This window comes from Balaenoptera acutorostrata, chromosome 4 (genome assembly GCF_949987535.1).
Source record: "Balaenoptera acutorostrata chromosome 4, mBalAcu1.1, whole genome shotgun sequence".
In the NCBI taxonomy this organism is placed as follows: domain Eukaryota; kingdom Metazoa; phylum Chordata; class Mammalia; order Artiodactyla; family Balaenopteridae; genus Balaenoptera; species Balaenoptera acutorostrata.
Genome location: NC_080067.1, coordinates 70,417,893 through 70,437,054, shown reverse-complemented (window position 1 = coordinate 70,437,054; position 19,162 = coordinate 70,417,893). Strand labels below are relative to the sequence as shown.

The 19,162-nt window shown below is 44.4% G+C and overlaps 1 protein-coding gene across 5 annotated transcripts; it reads right to left on the bottom strand.

The window, feature by feature from the left end:
- Positions 1-1,823: 1,823 nt before the first annotated feature.
- Positions 1,824-17,922, bottom strand: RTP1 (receptor transporter protein 1). Of its 5 annotated transcripts, none has more exons than XM_057545702.1 (5): positions 17,360-17,922; positions 17,036-17,089; positions 6,426-6,564; positions 5,545-5,870; positions 1,824-3,734 (listed from the first exon to the last, which is right to left on the bottom strand). In XM_057545702.1, the coding sequence occupies exons 3-5, from the start codon at positions 6,558-6,560 to the stop codon at positions 3,215-3,217; spliced, it is 981 nt and encodes a 326-aa protein (XP_057401685.1). In that variant the 5' UTR covers positions 6,561-6,564; positions 17,036-17,089; positions 17,360-17,922; the 3' UTR covers positions 1,824-3,214. The 5 variants fall into 5 exon arrangements, with proteins under 5 accessions (XP_057401685.1, XP_057401686.1, XP_057401684.1 ...); XM_057545703.1 differs by having other exon boundaries at positions 17,769-17,922; XM_057545701.1 differs by having other exon boundaries at positions 17,484-17,537.
- Between the last annotated feature and the right edge of the window lie 1,240 nt (positions 17,923-19,162).

Genomic DNA, 19,162 nt, shown 5'->3' with positions numbered 1-19,162 from the left:
GCAGATAGTGTATTATTTATTCCTTACAATAGCCCTCCGTGGCAGATCGATTATTCCCATTTCAACGAGGAGGAAAACTGGGGCTCAAGGAGCTTAACCAATTTGCCTAAGGCCATACAGCTAGTAAGTAGCAAAACTAGGACTCAAGTATTTCTTAACCCCAGATTTCATGATCTTGCCTTACTCCACGCTGTACAGTGCAGCTCAACTTTCGTACTTTCTCTAGTACTTCAGTTTCTTCTCCATAAAATAAGGGCATCAATCAAGACATCTCTAATCTGTCTCACAGCAAATCATCCTTAGCTGGTGATCTTCTGGGTTTGCAGGACTCCTGAGACCCAAGAAGAATTCTCCCATTGGGCTGTTCCTCCGTCCTGCTGAGTTTGAAGGAAGTGGAAGTGATCAAGGCAGCACTTCTTGCTGACCCTACACTAAGGATTGCAGCCTCTGGAACACCAATTCAGTGCCTGTAGGTCTCCTCCTGGCTTGAACGTCAAGACCAATGCACAGAAGCACCAGTGGGAGAGGCCTGGGATCCTGGAATGTCCCTGAAGAGTTTATTTATAAAACCTAGGGTACATCTAACAAGTTCATCATGTGGCATGTGGCCATGTGTGCAAAGAAAGAACTGCCCTAGAGAAGCCTTTGCCAAGACAAGGGCTAAGCTGTGAGCAAGCCTAGCAAGTATAAGGGACAATAAGGGAGACGGAGGAGGTGTTTGTAGATTGTAGACATCTTCCTACAGAGCAGGAAGAGGCTTAATGCTTTAGGAAAGAGTTCCGGAGTAAACCCAGTCGAGGGTTGGACCCTTGCTCTACCACTACCTGGCAGTGGGGACTGGAGTGATCCAGTCGTGGATCACTTCCAAGCTGTGATCACACTCTAGCAGGGAGTATAGCTATAGACAAGTAATTACAACCAAGCTTGATAAGCATCTGGCAAGGGTGGCGGAGCTCAAAATTGGAGATTCTCAGAGCAGGATAAAGCCATGCAGCAGGCGGTCAGGCAGGAGCAGGGAGGTTTGAGGGAGGGTCAAGACCCCAGGGAGTGAGTGGGAAGCTGTGCCCAAGTCCTAGAGAACCCAAGGCAGGTCATCAAGGAAGATCTCTGGGCTCATTATTAGCAGCCTGGCTGCAGAAGGAAGCCTATTCCTCAGTTAGGAGGCATTACGCCAGGCAGCTCAGGTGGATCACCTGGGGGTCTCATTCTAATTTCAGATGCTCAGGCCCCACACCCAGAAATTCTGATTCTGCTGGTCTGAGGTGGTGGCTGGGCACTGACATTTGTTTAAAGGCTCCCCAGGATTTCTAAAGTACAGCCAAGGCTGAGAATATCTGCAGTAAGCAGAGACCTCTGAGAGACACGGCCTACCCCTTAGTGCCCGCTGGATCCCAGCACCCAAATCAGGCCTTGCCAGAGAGGAGGCACTCAGGATATGCCTCCTGGATAAAGGAATGAATACTTGTGTACATGAAGCAAAGGAAGTCACCAGCCAGTTACTAGAATCAGAGCAAGGGCAAGAGTAAGACTAATCTTATGCTGAGTCCCGTGGATGGCTGACCAAGGGCTGCCTGAATCCCTCCTGACTGTGTACACGGTTGGCCCAGACCTTGAAGCTGGAGCTAGATCAAGCTTTATATGGGGACCCCAGAAAGGGGAGAGAGGGGATGGGAGGGGGTGTCCAGCAGCCCATTACAGATCAGGGACACTGGTGAATCCCAAGCACACAGTAATGACTACTAAGCCTGATTGAAGAAATCCCATCTTTATTAAAGTACTCTGTCTTTATGTAAGTGGCCCTCCTCCCTCCACCACTACAGATGGTGGGTGGTGACTTTCCATTAGAAAGGGGAGCAGTGGGGGAAGAGGAGGAGTCAAGTTATTAACAAAGGTGAGGTGAATGAGGACCCTCAAAAGTACAGGGTGGCGTCCCACTTCCTGCTTTCTGCCTCCCCTCCCCAAATCACACTCTGTACCCCTACCATCAGAAAGTCTCCTCTCCTCCCTTTCTAAACCATATGGCATCCCATTTGAAGGCGATTAGGATTCTCCCACATATCTATGCACTTCTCTAGGGCAAAACACTTCACATCTTTCATGCTCCCCCTGTTACTAATGGCCCCCCATCCCTGTGGTTCTAGGTGGACAGCTGATCTTTGGTGAGACGGCCCATGCCTGGCCCATATGGGAAAGCCTCTCAACGAGGGTTTCAACAAATAGCCCAAGAAGCCAGGCCCCTCTTCCTGTATTCTGACCATCAGAACCACTGAGAATCAGTCCGACTTGGTCCCTGAACTCTGAAGACTCTTCATTATAATGGAGAGTCATTATATTTGTTTCCTAGGGATTTTGTGCTTTTCTTCTAACATTCTACCTTCTGAACCTCTCCTAAATTCTCTGATGGTTCATATGCAGTGGGTGGGAAGACTAGCTCTATGGCACTATGGTGCCACTAGCTCTATGGTGCTCCAAGCACCATCTCTGCACCAAACGGGCCCCAGAATCCACCCTGAGTGGAAGGAAGCCGGAAACTGGGAGTGTGGAAAACAGAAGCAAGGGACCCCGCATACCCAGGAACAAAGGGGAAGCTTAGTGCCTCCACCTCTCTCCCTTCAAGAGGAACCTCTGCTGTGTGCATGGAGACAGAGCTATGGATGAGACTCACACACTAGGCAGAGGCTAATAATGTAAGGCTGCAGCTCCAGATGTGGGCAATAATGAGGGGTAGGGCTGGGTTAATGAGAAAGCAAGGAGGAGCTCATTGCTGTGGAAAAGCCCCTTGAGATCACACCTAGTCCTGTAATTTTCAAACTTTTTAAATGCAGTTGGACCTTTTTCATACAAAACTCTTAAATAAACTCCATCTAACGTGGAGCTGCTCTAGAGGAGGAGGTAGGAGGTGGGGATGGGCTGTTTGACCACGATGAGAAACCCACTCGCTCACCCCTTCCAAATCCAAAAGCCCCGAGGCACCTATGCAGAACGTTGGGGTCCTGGGCCTCACTTTGAAAAGCCAATGATCTAGCCCAAACCCTTACTTTTATAGATGGAAAAGCAGGGTGATTTGTCCTGGGTCCCCACTGAGTCAGTGGTGGCACCGGCGCTATAACTTATCCCCACTCCCAACCCAGGTCTCTCTTCACCCCCTCCCACCAGTTGGCTGGCCTCTCAGGCCTTGGGCCCCTAGCATCCTCCTGGTCCCAACCAGGGAATCTTAGACGGAGCTGTGGAAGGAGAACTGCAGGTAGATGATCAGCAGCAGGACCGTGGCCCAAAACAAGCACCAGGGGATGGAGCAGAAATTGCAGCCAGAACCCGCCTCGGCCCGCGACTTGGTGGGGCTGGGAGCCCGGGAGAAGGTGTAGGTTGTCGCCTCCTCCTCCAGCAGCTTCTCGCTGGGCTTCCAGTGCACGATGCCCTCCTGGCAGGCCTCGCAGAACTCGCCGCGGTGCCGCCGGTTGTCTTGGCGGCTGGCCACGTGGATGCGGTACTGGCCGCCGCGCTCCCCATAGCACTGCTCGCGCAGGCTGGTGATGAGGTTGTCCACCAGGCTCTCGATGTTCTCCTCCAGCATGCTCCACTCGTCCGGCCGCGCCGCACCGCACTCGTAGCACAGCTGCTTGAAGACGCGCATGCGCACCGAGCCCGCCCGCTGGGCGCGGTCCAGGTGCATGTGGAAGAGGATGACCACATGGGGCGACTGCCAGGTGTGCCAGCACCAGGAGCAGTGGAACCTGTGGAGACGAGGAGAGGCAGGAGGAGAGGACGGAGTGGAGGCGGTGGAAACGGATCCAGGAAGGAGGTAAGGGGCGGTAGGCAGAGCCTGGAGGTAGAGGTGTTGTGTTTACGGCCCCCCGGGTTCATTAGCTTTCCCCAGGCGGCTTCCCAGCCCGCCCCCTTGTGTGCTCTGCTAGGAGCAGAGTAGGCGCCTCAGGAGGCAGCTGGCATCCAGCAGCGCTCTGCCATCACTGGGCCCCCCTCTGTGCTCTGCAGAAGCCTCCGTGCCCTCCATTTCAACGCCCTCAGGCCTTGCCTTTGGGCCTTTGGCTCTGGGCACCTTTCCTCATCTGTAAAATGTGCACGTTGCACTAAAAGAGTCCTTCCTGCTCAAATATCCTTTGAGTCTGATAGCAGGGATGGCCCGCACCACAGAGAAGACGCAAGCTCCATCCACACACTCTTACCTGTCAACACTGACTATGAACTGGCTAGACCCAAATCCAGAGAAAATGACACCCTTATCAATTCTCAGCCTCTAGGCCGGTGCCAGGATTAGTGTAGCTGAAGGCCTGGAAGTGGAGGCAGTTCACGCCCAGAGTGAGCTAACTGGGGCCAGCTGGGGCTCTCAGGTCATCAGCCAGGTCGGGAGGATGCACAAGCCCTCCCCACTCAGCCCCACACACCTTCCAGGTCTTTGAGAAGCTCCTGGGCCCTGACAGCGAGTGTCCAGTCCTTTGCCTCCCTCCCATCAGCTGGTTAAGGGGCTCCACATTTCCATTCTCATCTCTTCTCGTTTACTCACACCCTTTGGGGACTGTTTCCCCTCTCCCAAACTAGACTACAGAACTTGGAATGGAAAATGTCCAAACTGGAGGGACCTTAGAAATCACCTACTTAACCCTTTGTTTTACTCTGAGGCAAAGAGAGTAAGAAAGCTGTATACACAGTGAGCTAGAGGCAGAGCCAGTATCCAACACCTAACAGGGGCCCAGTAGATGTTTCTTGAATTGAATGAATTGAACTAAGGAAGGAAGGAAGGCCTTGCTTCTGATCCCCAGGCTGCACCACTCAGCCTCCGAATCTTATGTCCCAGAGGTAAGTCTTTACATAATCCACCCACGGACAAGAGTGCTGGAAAGTCATCTCAGACATTACTGTGCATATGAATCACCTAGGGACCTTGCTGAAATGCAGATTCCGATTCAGCAGGTCTAGAATGGGGCCCAAGATTCTGCATCTTTAACAAGTTCCAGGTGATGCTGCTGATGCTGGTCATGAACCGAGAGGCAAGGATCTATGCTAACCCCTCCTTCCACAAGTGGGGAAAGTGAGGTCCAAGAAGGAAGCTGAATTTCTCAAAGGTCATAAAGAGTAGAGCTAGTTTCCAGCACACCTCACGTGTTCAATATTTTATATTAAGTCAAGCTGAATTAAATAGATTGAAACTGAACTGTTCCAGGACCGGAACATAGGTCTCTTGACCCACAAGCCCCCCCTTCTGTTGGCTTTCAATTGTGTTAAGAGGTTATTAAAATATAAAAATATGTAAAATACCAGCATTTAGAACTAATAAATATATTCCACCTCTTTCTCCAGAAGGGGAGACTATGACTCAGAGAGGGAAAGTTACCAGGTGCTCAGCGGAAGAGCTGGAATCAAACTTAGGTGTCCCAACTCCCAGTAGCTACTCTTTCTCTGCCTCCCAGTCTGCACTGGGCCAACAGCGAGACTGACCCCTAGCACCTGGGTTCCCCATGTTTCTGTCTTTTCTTGGAAGGTGTCCCAGGGGCTGCCTGCAGGACCCCTACTTCCTGGGCTACTCACCTGCCTGAGGCATGCAATTCCAGGTACTGCTTCCAGCCTGGGGCTAGCACATTGTGTTTGAGGTTGGGATCGATGATGAGGTCCCAGCTGTCAGCCGGCTTTGCCTCCTCCATCTTCTCGTAGAAGATTTTCTTCCATTCACCTGTGGTCACACTTTTACACATGGTCTCGTCAGTGGCGAGGGAGGGCAAGCTCCACTTGAGTGAGAACACGGGAAATGAGGGCAGGTGCAAGGCAGGGCAGCGCAGTCTCCACGGTCTAAAAATCCTCATCAGTAGGACCGGGAGGAAGCAGGACCCAGCTCCCTCCTTTGTCCGCAGTGGAACCTGTTTCCCCGGCAACCAGGCAGGGAGCCAAGAGACAGAGGTTGGGAAGGAGGGAGTCTCTGAAGGGGTGTTTCAGGGCCCCCAAACTGAGGCTGCAGAGGCAGGGTTTTTGGATCTAAGTGACTCTAGATAGGGTGGGGGGCCTGAAAGGAGGCTGAGCTTCAGACCATCTCACTCTGGCCTGCCAAGGGCATGCACGAGGACCTGGGAACTGGCTCAGCTTTACCTTGTTGCCCCTGGAGGTATCATCAGCATCTGGCTGCTATGGTAACCATGATGCCTTAGGGAGCCAAAGAAAAATAAGGGATGGGAAGATGTAGACCTGTTAATAGATGCAGCAATAATAATAAACCCTCTTTCTGCACCCTCACCCATCTTGTGACCAGCACTTTGCCATTTACGAAAACTACTGGAGGTCTCTTGACTCACAATTGTTATTGCCACGGTACAGATCAGGAGACTGGGACTCACCTAGCTTATAAATGGCAGAGCTCGTAGCCAAATGCAAGCTATTGAGCCCCTACCGATTCATTAATTCATTTGTGTCAAACATACCCGTGTGCCAGGCTCTATATATGCCAGATGGTTGTAACTGGGTATGTACCCAGTAACCAGAATGCAATAGGATCCATGCTGTGACAGCCATGTATAAGAGCAGCCACCTGTGCACAAAGGTGGGAGCCATTGCATCAGCCTGGAAGGAATAGAAAAGATAATTTTCAACTTGATTATAGAAGAGGAACATAATATCCACGGGAAAAACAACCTTTACTATTGGTGCCTCTTTGGCTATTTTTTAATACATTATTTTTCCTTTATAAAAGTCATACAGGTTTATTTTAGAAAACTTGGAAAATATAGATAAAATAGGGCAAAAGTAAGACTCTTCCTAATACCCATGCTCAAGATAGTCACTGTTAATATTATGATGTACACACCCTGCCTGCTATTTTCTGTACATGTATGTGTGTATGTATATATGTGTGTATGCATGTATGTGTATATATACACACACATTCTACATAGTACACTGTGATCTATTTTTTAAATAACAATATATCACAAATATTTTTCTAGATCATTTTCTAGGTCTAGGTCATTAATTATTCCACCTTGGAGGCTGCCTATATGCTGTTATATGGTTGGGCATAATTTATTTAGGCAACCTTCTATTTGGGAGCATTAATTTTTTTCAGTCTCTCACAGTTACACTCTTGCTTCCTATTTGAGTAAAACTTATTGCTGAAGCTCATGGACCTGCATTTCAGGCATCAGAGATGATGCTTCCTGCAGTTGGAAAACACACTCTTGACTCTACTCCCTGCAGAAGCCTGCTGCGGCTAGCAGAATCTGAGCAGCCTCTTCAAACAGTATTCACTTGCAGACAGCCTACAGATTCTGAGGTTTAGGGATGAAAAAGAAGGGCCTAAATCTCCCATCTCATTCTGGAGACTATCTTCCAAGTTCTCCTCCTGCCTCTGCATGAATGCTTGATGCCTTAGCATCCTTTATTATAGCCTCAGTTTATTCAGATTGGCAATGGGATAAAAAAGAGGCAGCGTCTCTAGTGATTAAAAACAGGAGTTCTGGAATTACTTGCCTGGGTTCTTTTTTTTTTTTTTTTTTTGGAATGCTCTTATATCCTCATAGGTAGCTATTCTAATATATTTAATATGTATCATTTCAAAATGTATGTTGATGTTTTATGTGAATATTTTAATTTGCATAGTAACAGCAATCACTATATAGCACATACTAGGTATCAGGCATTTTTCTAAGTGCTGTATACATATTAATTGAGTTCATCTTAATAATAATCTCTATACATAGGTAATATCAGCAGCAGCTCCATTTTGCAAATACGTAAGCTAAAGCAGAGAGATTAGATAACTTGCCCAAGATTCAACAGCTAATAATGAATGGAACTGGGATTTGAACCTAAATGATTGTTTCCAAAGCCCCAGCTTAATCACTACACTGCTCAGCGTAGAACATCAAAACAAAACATTTGCTAAATAAATGTGTCTTTCTACCTTCTCATCACTGGATATGGTCATTCCAGACTCAGAGAATTGAAATTCATATCCTTTCGGCAAATAGTTCAGTAGGCCATGCTGAGGCCATAGCCCCTCGAAAGAGAAGTGAGTGTATTTAACCCACCAGGTTCCCTGTTATCACTGCGGATGCCTCCTTTTCTGCTGAGCTTCGTGGAGCAAGTGTCCACAGACCCCTGATGCCCAGTGTAAAGATTTTAGAGCTGAAAGAGAAATTCAGCTTGAAATCTTACCAAAGGAAATACAGTGCAGAAAGCCATCTTTAGGAGCACCATTCCTGTGAAGCTGTAATCATTTGATGACAGGCACCCAGCTTCAGTGGAGAGAACACTGAACTGGAAGGCAGGATATGTCAATATATATCCCAGCCCTGCTACTGGCTGGCTTTGTGACCATGGACAAGTCACTTCTCTTGGCCTCAGTTTGTTCATTTGTTCGATGAAGAATTAGACTAGATGGCAAAGCTGAGGTCCCCTCTGGCTGTAGCCATGTATGAATTCAAAGAGCTTTATACTTAGAAACCTGAATCCTTGGAGGGCAGGAGGTCGGATGGAGGCCACTGGATGGAAGCGGGATGCTTCTAATGAGGCATTGCAGGTAGTGCCTGGAGTCGGGGTCTGTCTCCTTGGGGACTGCTACATAGTTGAAGATCTCTGGGGAGGTGTCACTCCACTAGCTTTGTACCGGACACAGTAAGGACAGAAAATAAATCGGAGCCACTGAACGTTAACACTAGAAGGGATTTTAAAGTTCATTAAACTTTTTATCCTTCAAGTCAGTATTCTTGCTTCTGAATTAAGGCAGTCAATACTCAGAGAAGTAAACTGACTTAACCAGTCTCAGAGGTGTGATGCGAGCTGTCTTACATTGCAGCCACAGGCCAAGGAGAGACTGGAAACTGAGGACATTTCCAGAAAGTATGTAAAGCTGATAGAAGCTTTTAGAACTTGCCCTGGAGCCAAAGTGTATTACCCAACACCAGGAACAAATTCTCTAGAAATATTTTGCAGTCGTTGCTACAATAAACATCATGATGAAAAACAAGAACACAGAAGGTAAGAATCACCAGAGGGGTGTGCGTGTGTGCGTGCGCGCGTGTGAGCGCACATGTGTGTGCATAACCAGCTGATACAATTCCCATTGGCACAAATTAAGTTTAATTTTGAACCTGAGCTTACTATGCAGAGAGCAATGTAATACATCCTTCTGTATAGCAGAATGTCGTCTCTAATAAAATCATATTTTTATCAAGACAAATAACCCTATGGTATTGCAACTTGCTCTCTATCAAATGAACTCTGATGTCATGATATCCACAATTTAGAGATTGCCAATCTGTTATTGACAGGGTTCTTAGACTCTTTAATCAATAGAAATTGATAAGAGGCCAAATGAGAAATTCAGGCAAGGCTTTACTTGGACTTGTGCTGCAGCAGGAGGGAGTGAAAACAAGTAACAGGTTCCCTTGCTCACTCCCTGAGGGGGGCAGCGAGCTGGTTCTTTATGGGGCGAGGGTAGGGGTGCATCCAGGGGTCACACCAGAGGGGTAGCTTAGGTGGTTTGCCCACCCCTTTGGTGGTGTTGAGTGCAGGGGGCATGCACAGTACGCTGCTTTTGCTCTGGACTCCTCAGAAGTGGCAGTTGGGTTTTTAGTCTTTTTGTATCTTGTTGTTCATAATTTGCCCCAACTGCCCATGCACGCAGTTATTTTTAGTCCCTTATAGTTTCTTCATATTTTGTTGCTTGAGGAGACATTTGTCCAGGTGCAAACACTGCAGCAGAGGGTCCCAGGTCCCAGCCTGTCTCAAATCTAGACATCTTTAAAGCCAATGGCCTCACCTTGGCCAGTTTCTTAAAGTTTGTGATCACAATTTAAATCCATAAAATGGTTTAAAACTAAATCCCCAACTAGAACATAGAGTGGTAGGGGAAAAAAGAGAGAAGAGAAAGAAAACCATGTCTCTAATTTGTTATTTGGCTCAATAAGAAATATTTTATGAAGTTTATTATTCTATTATTGCTTATCAAAATGTTATAAAAAATAAGCATTGTCACTCTTGAAACAATGCACTAGTGACAAGTGATTCTCAACCAGGGACAATTCCATATCCCTAAAGGGCATTTGGGAAGGAAGGGTATGTTTGGGGGTTGGATCAATGACTAGAAGTGTCTGCTGGCACACAGTGCCTGGAGACCTAGGATCTAAATGTACCTGACAGCTCCACAACAAAGAATTTTCCTTCCCAGGAAGACCTACTTTTGCTGAACCCAAACAGTAAGCCCCTCCATGATCTGTTGATTTACTGGTATAAAGAGCCCAGGTAGTAGTCTCAACTTCCAATTTAATGAAACCATTGTTTTCTTCCTTGGTGGAAACATTCCTCCCTTGGGAACCAAGACGTCTACACCAGCAGAGTCCAAAGTTGTTGGAGATAGGAAGCAAAGAATAAACCAAAAAAAAAAAAAAAAAAAAAGTAAAATCACTACCATCAGAGGTAATTTTGAGAGAGCTTTTCTACCTCTGAATTCTTGGAGCTGAGGAAAACAGCACCAAACCTTGGTTGTCCCCACTGTTCATTGGGGCCAGCTGCTTCAGAGTGATGGGAGATAGAGTAAAACAAATGAACTCCATGAGTATGAACCCATTGCCAGATATCATTTGCTTTAAAATCAGTTCCTGGTCAGAAGGAATGCTATACAGAATATCACAGTGGCAAATAAGTTATTCCCTAAGTTCACTGCTGAGTGTCCAAATGACAATAGCAGAGATCAACAGTGACCCCTTGACTGGGACATGATTCCACGGGGAACCAGCCAACCACCTGGTAGCCGTTTGATTTTATCGGACCATTTCCATCAAGGAAATGGAAATGGGCAGAACTTTGTTTTCACTGGAATATAAAATTATTGTGGATCTAGGTTTCCCTTCCTTCTTCACAATGCTCTGTCATTTGCAGACTTTCAAAACGCCTTATTCACTATTATGGTATTCCTCAGCTGCTGAGGCTGCCTCACTGCATGGTGGATGGTTTCCAAGAAGGAGCATTCCAAGAGGAAGGAAATGGAAGCCGTCAGTCCACTTAGGGCTGGGTCAGAAATCCTGGAACATCACTCCCATCATGTTCCATTGGTCAACGCAATCACAGGGCCAGAGTTAAGGAGCTGGAAAATAAACTCCACCTTTTTTTTTAAATTGAAGTATAGTTGATTTACAATGTTGTGTTATTTCAGGTGTCCAGCAAAGTGATTCAGTTATATATATATATATATATCATATATATATATATAATATATATATATATGATATATATATGCACATTCTTTTTCAGATTATTTTCCATTATAGGTTATTACAAGATATTAAATATAGTTCCCTGTGCTATACAGTAGGTTTTTGTTGTTTATCTGTTTTATATATAGTAGTGTGTATCTGTCAATCCCAAACGCCTAAATTATCCCTCCCCCACCCCTGCTCTTCCCTTTGGTAACCATAAATTTGTTTTCTATTCTGTGAGTCTGTTTCTGTTTTGTAAATAAGTTCATTTGTATCACTTTTTTAGATTCCACATATAAGTGATATCATATGATATTTGTCTTTCTCTGATTTACTTCACTTAGTATGATAATCTCTAGGTCCATCCATGTTGCTTCAAATAATGCCAATAATGCTGGCATTATTTCATTCTCTTTTATGGCTGAGTAATACTCCATTGTATGTGTGTATATATATATATATATATACATATATATATATATATATATATATACCACATCTTCTTTATCCACTCATCTGTCGATGGACACATAGGTTGCTTCCATTTCTTGGCTATTCTAAATAGTGCTGCTATGAACATGGGGTGCACGTATCTTTTCAAATTAGAGTTTTCATTTTTTCCAGATATATGTCCAGAAGTGGGATTGCTGGATCATATGGCAACTCTATTCTTAGTTTTTTAAGGAACCTCCATACTGTTCTCCATAGTGGCTGCACCAATTTACATTCCCACCAACAGTGTAGGAGGGTTCCCTTTTCTCCATAACTTCTCCAGCATTTATTATTTGTAGACTTTTTGATGATGGCCATTCTGACTGGTGTGAGGTAATAACTCACTGTAGTTTTGATTTTCATTTCTCTAATAGTTAGTGATGTTGAGCATCTTTTCATGTGCCTGTTGGCCATCTGTATATCTTCTTTGGAGAAATGTCTATTTAGGTCTTCTGCCCACTTTTTGATTGGGTTGTTTGTTTTTTTGATACTGAGCTGTATGAGCTATATGTATATTTTGAAAATTAAGCCCTTGTTGGTCATACTGTTTGCAAGTATTTTCTCCCATTCTGTGGTTGTCATTTTGTTTTGGTTTTGTTTATGGTTTTGTTTTGTTTATGGTTTCCTTTTCTGTGCAAAAGCCTATAATAAACTCCACCTCTTGAAGGGGAAGTGGCGTATACCTACAGGGAGGACAGGAATTGGTAGTGGCCACCTTTGCAGACTATCCACCAAAGTGCCCAATCGTTTGTTCTTATCCTCCAAAGCTTAGTGTCTTGAAAAAGCTATGTCAAATTCTATGATGTAAGTACAGGTTGACATTATTTTGCAAAAAAGGAAACTAAAGATCAGAGAGGCAAAGCAGTCAAATAGTAAACTAAATCCAGCAAGCCCAACCTCAAAACATAACCAGAAAGAGACAGTAGGGCTGCTCACCTTGAAACCCAGTAAAGGAAACCATCGCAAATACTCAGCCCACTACTACCACCCACCCCTGCCTGCCCTATCACGATGTATAGGAATCCTTTCCTCTCCTTCCCCTCCTGCCCTCACTACTACCACTGAGCTTCTCTTCTAAGCTATTGCTCAATTTTGTGAGTCCTGTATGCCACTATCCTCCAGGGCACTATCAGAGGACAGGGTACAACTTTCTTTTACTTTTCCATGAAGTCACCCATCAGTCCACTGAAAATCCATCTAGGATGCATGTCTAGAACTTTCCCTTCTCTCTCTGATCTCCCTTCTGATGAGATCAGGCACTTTCAGGGTGGTATGGCCATAGAATCTGATCTCCCTTCTGTCTTCTCCTCTTCTGCTTTCTCTTCAGGGACCTGATTCAGTCTTTAGCGTGAAGCATCTACAAGCAAATAAATGTTCCTTCTACTAATAGTGACTACTTACCATTGCATAACTTTGATTCATTAGCAAGGTTTCTGTCCCTTCATTCTCTTATATCAAAGATCCTCTACTCAGCAAGGTAAAGGAAGAAGGAATGGAGGGAATGGAGGAGAAAGAAAATTCTATCATACCACATACTATCCTCCCTCCAACATGACCTTTCCAAGAAAAGCCATGAAAGGAGAAAATATGGTTCTCTCCTTTGGAAGCGATGGGAAACTGCTCTGGACAGCGAATGTGTATTTCACAGCAGCCACAGAATAAACCTGGATCACAGTTACATTCAATTACTTTGGCTCAGCCTCTACCACATGACCTGAAAAGACAGAAGTGTATATAGAACAGAGTCAAGGAGTGGAAGAGGTCTGGGAGTTTAGCTAGTCCAACCCTGATCAGATGTACCAGTGACTCTGATTTATCACATGTGAGGCTTTACACAGACATAAGATGATCAGTTTTTAACTTAGTGTGAAGGCAACTCTTAGCCCAGAGTGAGGAGACCATTCACTGTCTGTCTTCAGACAGACCCAGTGATCCAGGATTAGGGTTACTACTGAAGTCCAAGTAATCACAGAAGCCCATTGACTGTCACGCAGTCACCCAGCCTGACATGAACAACCCCAGTACCATGGAGCACACTCTCTCCAGAGGCAGCAGATCTAGCTAAGCTCTGGCTGTTGGAAAGCTCTTCTTGGCTGTATGCCAACCTCTCACTCCCCGAAACCTCAATTCACTGCCCCTTGCAATGTGGAGCGCTTAACAAAGTCCTAGCCCACCATAAGCAGTCGATAAATTAACTACTTTTAGAGGGGAGGGGAAATGTGTTATAGTTTTTCTGCTGGAAGCCTCTATTTAAATAATTTGTAAAAATCTATATTGTCAGAGCACCACTTTTTTTTATTCTTTAAACTTGAAAGCTTTTATTAAGAATACCTTATATTGAAGCTGAAACACAACTTTAGGGGAAAGAGTATTATTTATTCTATTCTCTGACATAATTTTCTGTAATGGCAAAAGCAAAACAGTTCCTATTTTTTCATCGATGTATCATGGAAACTTTCAAGCACATATAAAAGTGAAAAACAACAACAACAAAAAATGGAACTCCATGTTCCCATCACCCAGCTTCAACAACCAGCAGGCTTCTGCCATTCTAAAACATTTTCTTTAACATAATATTTGAGATTTCCTTCAAAATATTATGGGTGGTGGTATAGATGAAACATGATTAACCACGAGTTGATCATTTTTGACTCTGTGGGTACATGTGCATTTATTATACCATTCTCTCTACTTTCTTATGTCGAACCTTTCCATAATAGAAAGTAAATAAGCATTTTTTCTTTTGCTCATCGTCCTCTTCTAATTTTTTGCTTTGAAACCATGAACCCATGCTTCTTGTAACTTGTAACTGTAGGCGTCTAGTTTAAGCCTTTGTGGTCTGAATTTTTCCATACATCTTCCTATCACTATAATGACAACCTTATATGTACAAAAATAGTCTAAACATGTTCCTCTTGTAGCCTCAGATGCACTCACCAACAAATGTCTATGTTTGAAATACATGGTGTATACATAACATGCAGGTAATTAGCAGTTCTGTTATCCAGAGGCCTAGCTTCTCAGGACAAAAGACTTTTCTGTTAAAGGAGTTAAACAGTCTTGATGAACCAAAAAAGTTAAATTTCCCTTCATTCAACATCCATCCATTGAGTAACTCTTATGTGCTAGATGCTCTAGCATGTAGGTAAAGTAACATGGCTGTGGGACACAAAGACAAATTACTCTTTACTCTCTTAGACCAGTGTTCAGGTGAATTTTATAGTGTTGATCAAAATAAAAGACCACAGGGATCCCCAACATCTAGAATACTGCTCAACATGTAGTAGATGTTCAACGTCTGTTGAGTGAGTGATGTATGAGCGCATTGCTGGATATCAGGTTATAATCCCAGCCACTTAACAATGACTTGGTTATTGAGAGAAGACTATTGACCTCAGTGGAAAAAATAGGAAGAATTTACTCTCCCATATTCATCTTTCTAGGTCCTCAGTTTTTGATTGGCTTTGGTTTGGAGGTTAATTTGGAAGTTTATATGTAACTTTTGGTTGCAATATTTGATTTAGGTGAATGGAATTGGAGAGTTATGTGCAGCCTGCAAACAGGACAAAGGAACAGTGAAAAACCCAGGTGCATCCTTCATAGCCAGTCACACTGGTTAAGTCTACTGTCTTACCAAAAACTGCTCTCATTTTCTCTTAGAAGCCAGTATTGATCTTTCAAGGGTCTAAGTTAATTCCTTTGTAGATCTGATTCAGGAGCAGAAGAGTAAAGGGGTCCTCACTTCTTTGCCACTTGGGAGCTGAGAATCTTCAGACTCTTCAGATTCTCTCTTCAGTGTCCCAGAGGAGTTATTTTCTTCCCTGGGACCAAAATCTAGGCCCAGACTGACTCCTCGAAAAGAGTGTGACTCCCATATGAATGAGAGAGAGAAAAGTTCCAGGGAGAGAGAGCCCTTTGCCTGAGATGGGAACAAGATATGCTTTTCTTGGGGTTGGGTGGCAGGATGTTTAGTACCAGACACAGATAGGAAGAGAAGTAGGAAAGGGAAGCCTGAGGCAATAGACCGGGACTGGGAGACTGGCCCACAAGGCAGGTGTGAGGCCAGCCTTCCTGCCAGCTGTCTGGGGCACCAGCTCCGGAAGCTGCATTTCTCCTCTGTGAGCTTCCAGGAGCTTCTAGGAGCCCTGACAAGCCCCACCAGAAGGAAGATGACTTTCACACCAGACAGAAGACCAAAGAGCCTGAAGCCCCTTTTCTGAGTACCCGTGGGGAACAGGTCCAGAAGACTCAAACAGATGAACAACTCAGCCCAGAACTAGCCAAGTCTGCACCAGAGTAAGCTCATGGGTCATAGTGACCTGGGCATCGCCCAGGCCACTTGTGCCTGACTAGTCTTAAGACTTTGGCATCCATAGCCTTTTCGATTTAAGTAGTACCTTTACTATATATTTTCTTTGGACTCTTTGCCATTGTTTGACTGAATTGCACTTTAAACATCTGCGACCCATGCTTCTGGAAGCAACTGGCGTCTGGTCTGATTATGTGGTGCCACCCACCCCTGCGTTTATATAAGGCCTGTCTTAGGTGTAAATATATACTCAGTACATGTCTACATACATAAACTCTCAGAAACTACGAGAGAGAGAGAGAATTAGCAAGAACTGTGGAATGAATGAGAGCAAGGAAAAATAAGGGGTCTGCATTCTGTCACTGTCACTGACTTGCTGTGTGACCCAGAGAAGCTGGTCTCCTGGTCCTACATTTCTGTGACCTTAAAACTGGTAGAACTATACCACATGTCTATAAGTTTCTTCTTTGTGCTAACAGTTTATGGACCCACAGTTATATGAAGCACCTATAGCTTTGGCAAAGGCAGGATTTCCCTCTTCAAACCACCCCCACCCCCGCCAGATACTCAGAAACATACATAAGGAGCTACTTTCTAAAAAAATTTTTTTTTCATTTGATAAAGAATATGAATGTTTATAAACCAATATTCAAAATAGCTGCACACATCTGTTTTTCACTTGAATGAAAAAAAAATCACATTGTGACAAATGTTATAACCTAAACTTAAAATACATGAATATTAACATTTACTAATATATTTACACATTTTATTTACATCATCAACAAACGTGATGAAAAACAGCATATGTTATTATTTTAACACAGCAGGTTTTGACCAGTCTTTGAAAATTGATCCACGAATGTGCACTGCATTTGAATGAATAGATACGGCTATGCCAAAATTTTTCTTTATGAAATATTTTCTGAAGAAATAAGGACTGACGGTTATTTAGAAAAACCCCTCAAATTTTTAAATAACCAAAGTTATTAAGTAAGCACCCCGTCATCCAGACAGCTCAAGGTTATATCTTTACCTGAATTGGTGTATCTTCCAGGTTTTTTCTGATTCCAAGCAAATTCAGCAGAGTCTACAAAAGAAGGATGTACAAGTATGGAAATCATCCCCCGCCTCACACTTGAGGGCAACATCCCAGGGTTAATTACTCAGCGTGGCACTCAGGTTCACCCATGACCTGCTCTCTATCTAACTCACCAGACACAGCTCCCACCACATTATCCCCGCTCAACCCACCTGGCCAATGCCTCTCTTCCCAGAACAGGACCTGGAATCCCCCCTCCTCTTTTGTTCTTGCTGTTTCTTCTGTCTGAAATGCCTTGTTCTCAGAGAACCATCTTACCCAGCCTGGTATGCTTGCTCCCCTATACTGCGGCAGGGGCGGGAGTTCCTATGTTCTCCTTCACAGCCCACATTTTCCCTACTGCAACATTTATAAGGATTGTTAGCATTTACTGAGCACTTACTGTATGCCAAGCAGGCACCCTGCTAAAGGTTTACATTTTACTCTCATATCAGTCCTATAAAGTAAGCTCTTGTTTTTCTCCCTTTCATGGATGACTCAAATAAGCCTTGAAATGGTTCAACATCTTGCCCTGAGTCACTTGGCCAGCAGGTGGTGAAGAGGAGATTTGAAGTCTGATGGCAGCGCCATCACAGTCTCTTAACCACTGTGCTGGGTAATGGCAGGATGATCTGTCTTCCCCAAGAAAAGAGGAGCTCTCTGAGAAAAAGTTCCCCCTCTGACTTACTCACTGACATGTAAAGTTCAGCATCTAAGAAAGTTGGTGTTGAATGAATGAGTTAAAATCCTGCCTGCCCTGGGAAGATTCCCCACTGTTCCCTGTGAGAATATGCTCGCTGTCTTCTAAGCCACTGCAAACCCTTTCTGGTGCCTCTGTTACACTTGCCATGTTATTTTGAGTGTGAGCGAGCTGTGACTGTGACAGCAATTCTAATAGTTCACAAGCCCCTTAAGGGCATGGCTGTGTCTGCCAGAACCACATGGGCTCAGTGCTCTTGTCTGGGAATCCAGGCTGACTCACAAGAGGCGAGAAGGGATCTGCTGGGCCCCAAGAAATATGTCTACACTTCGTGCCCTCAAGGACCTCCACTCCGATAGGAAAACTAGGACACACATTCTTGGTCCCCCTCTAACCTCACAAGAGAAGCAAAGAAACACATTGCAAACTTACTCTCCACTTGCTGAGTAACCCATCACTTAGAGACTGTCAAGGGCTTGATTATCTCATTCCTGCCTGAGGTAAGAAGCAGTGATGTGTCCCTTGGGTAACATTATTTGTAGACATTTTATAGATTACTGAGCTAAGTAACTCACCAAGTGGAGGGGACATTTGCTAACACATCAGACTCTATCACTGTTGTTCTGGGCTCTGACTACTGACTGTCTCTGCATCACGTGGGCTGGACAATGACGCCACAGGTTCTGACATCCCAGTCTCACAGGAGATGAAGACCAGATTCTGGAGTCAGCCTGTTTGCATTCAAATCTCAGCATCACTTCTTCCTAGCCGGGTGACAATTGGCTAAATGACTTGATCTCCCTAGTCTCAATTTTCTATCTATAAAATGAACAGAATAATAGTGACCACTTTATAAACTTGTGAGGAATAAATGAGGTAATATGTTCACAGTGCTTGGAATAGTATTTGGTACATAGTAAATGTTGAATAAATGTTAGGCATTATTATATCACCTCTGAGCTGGAATGGGCTTTAAAGTTCATCTAGGTCAACTGCCAATTCCAAAGAATCTTCTCTCTAATCTTGTTTCTATCTTCTTTTTGAATACCTCCTCCTATAGTCAACTCACTACTTCATAACCTGCCTAATTTTGAAAAAGCATTGTCTTCCATTAAACTCTTTCTTTCAATGAGCTGAACCATCTGTTTTCCTGTTTCATCCATATGGTGATCTTAGGTTTGCCTTCTGAACCCACATTGATACCCACTGCCCCCCACTTCCTGGCACCCTTCAGATATTTAAAGGTGGCAACAGTTATGATTCTTGGAGCTTTCCCAACCCTCACTTCAAGACTGAAGCCTCAGAAAATGGCTCTGTGAATAAACTTCTATTAAATACAAGATGCTAAAAGTCTTTGGGGAACACCTCCACACCTGTAGCTT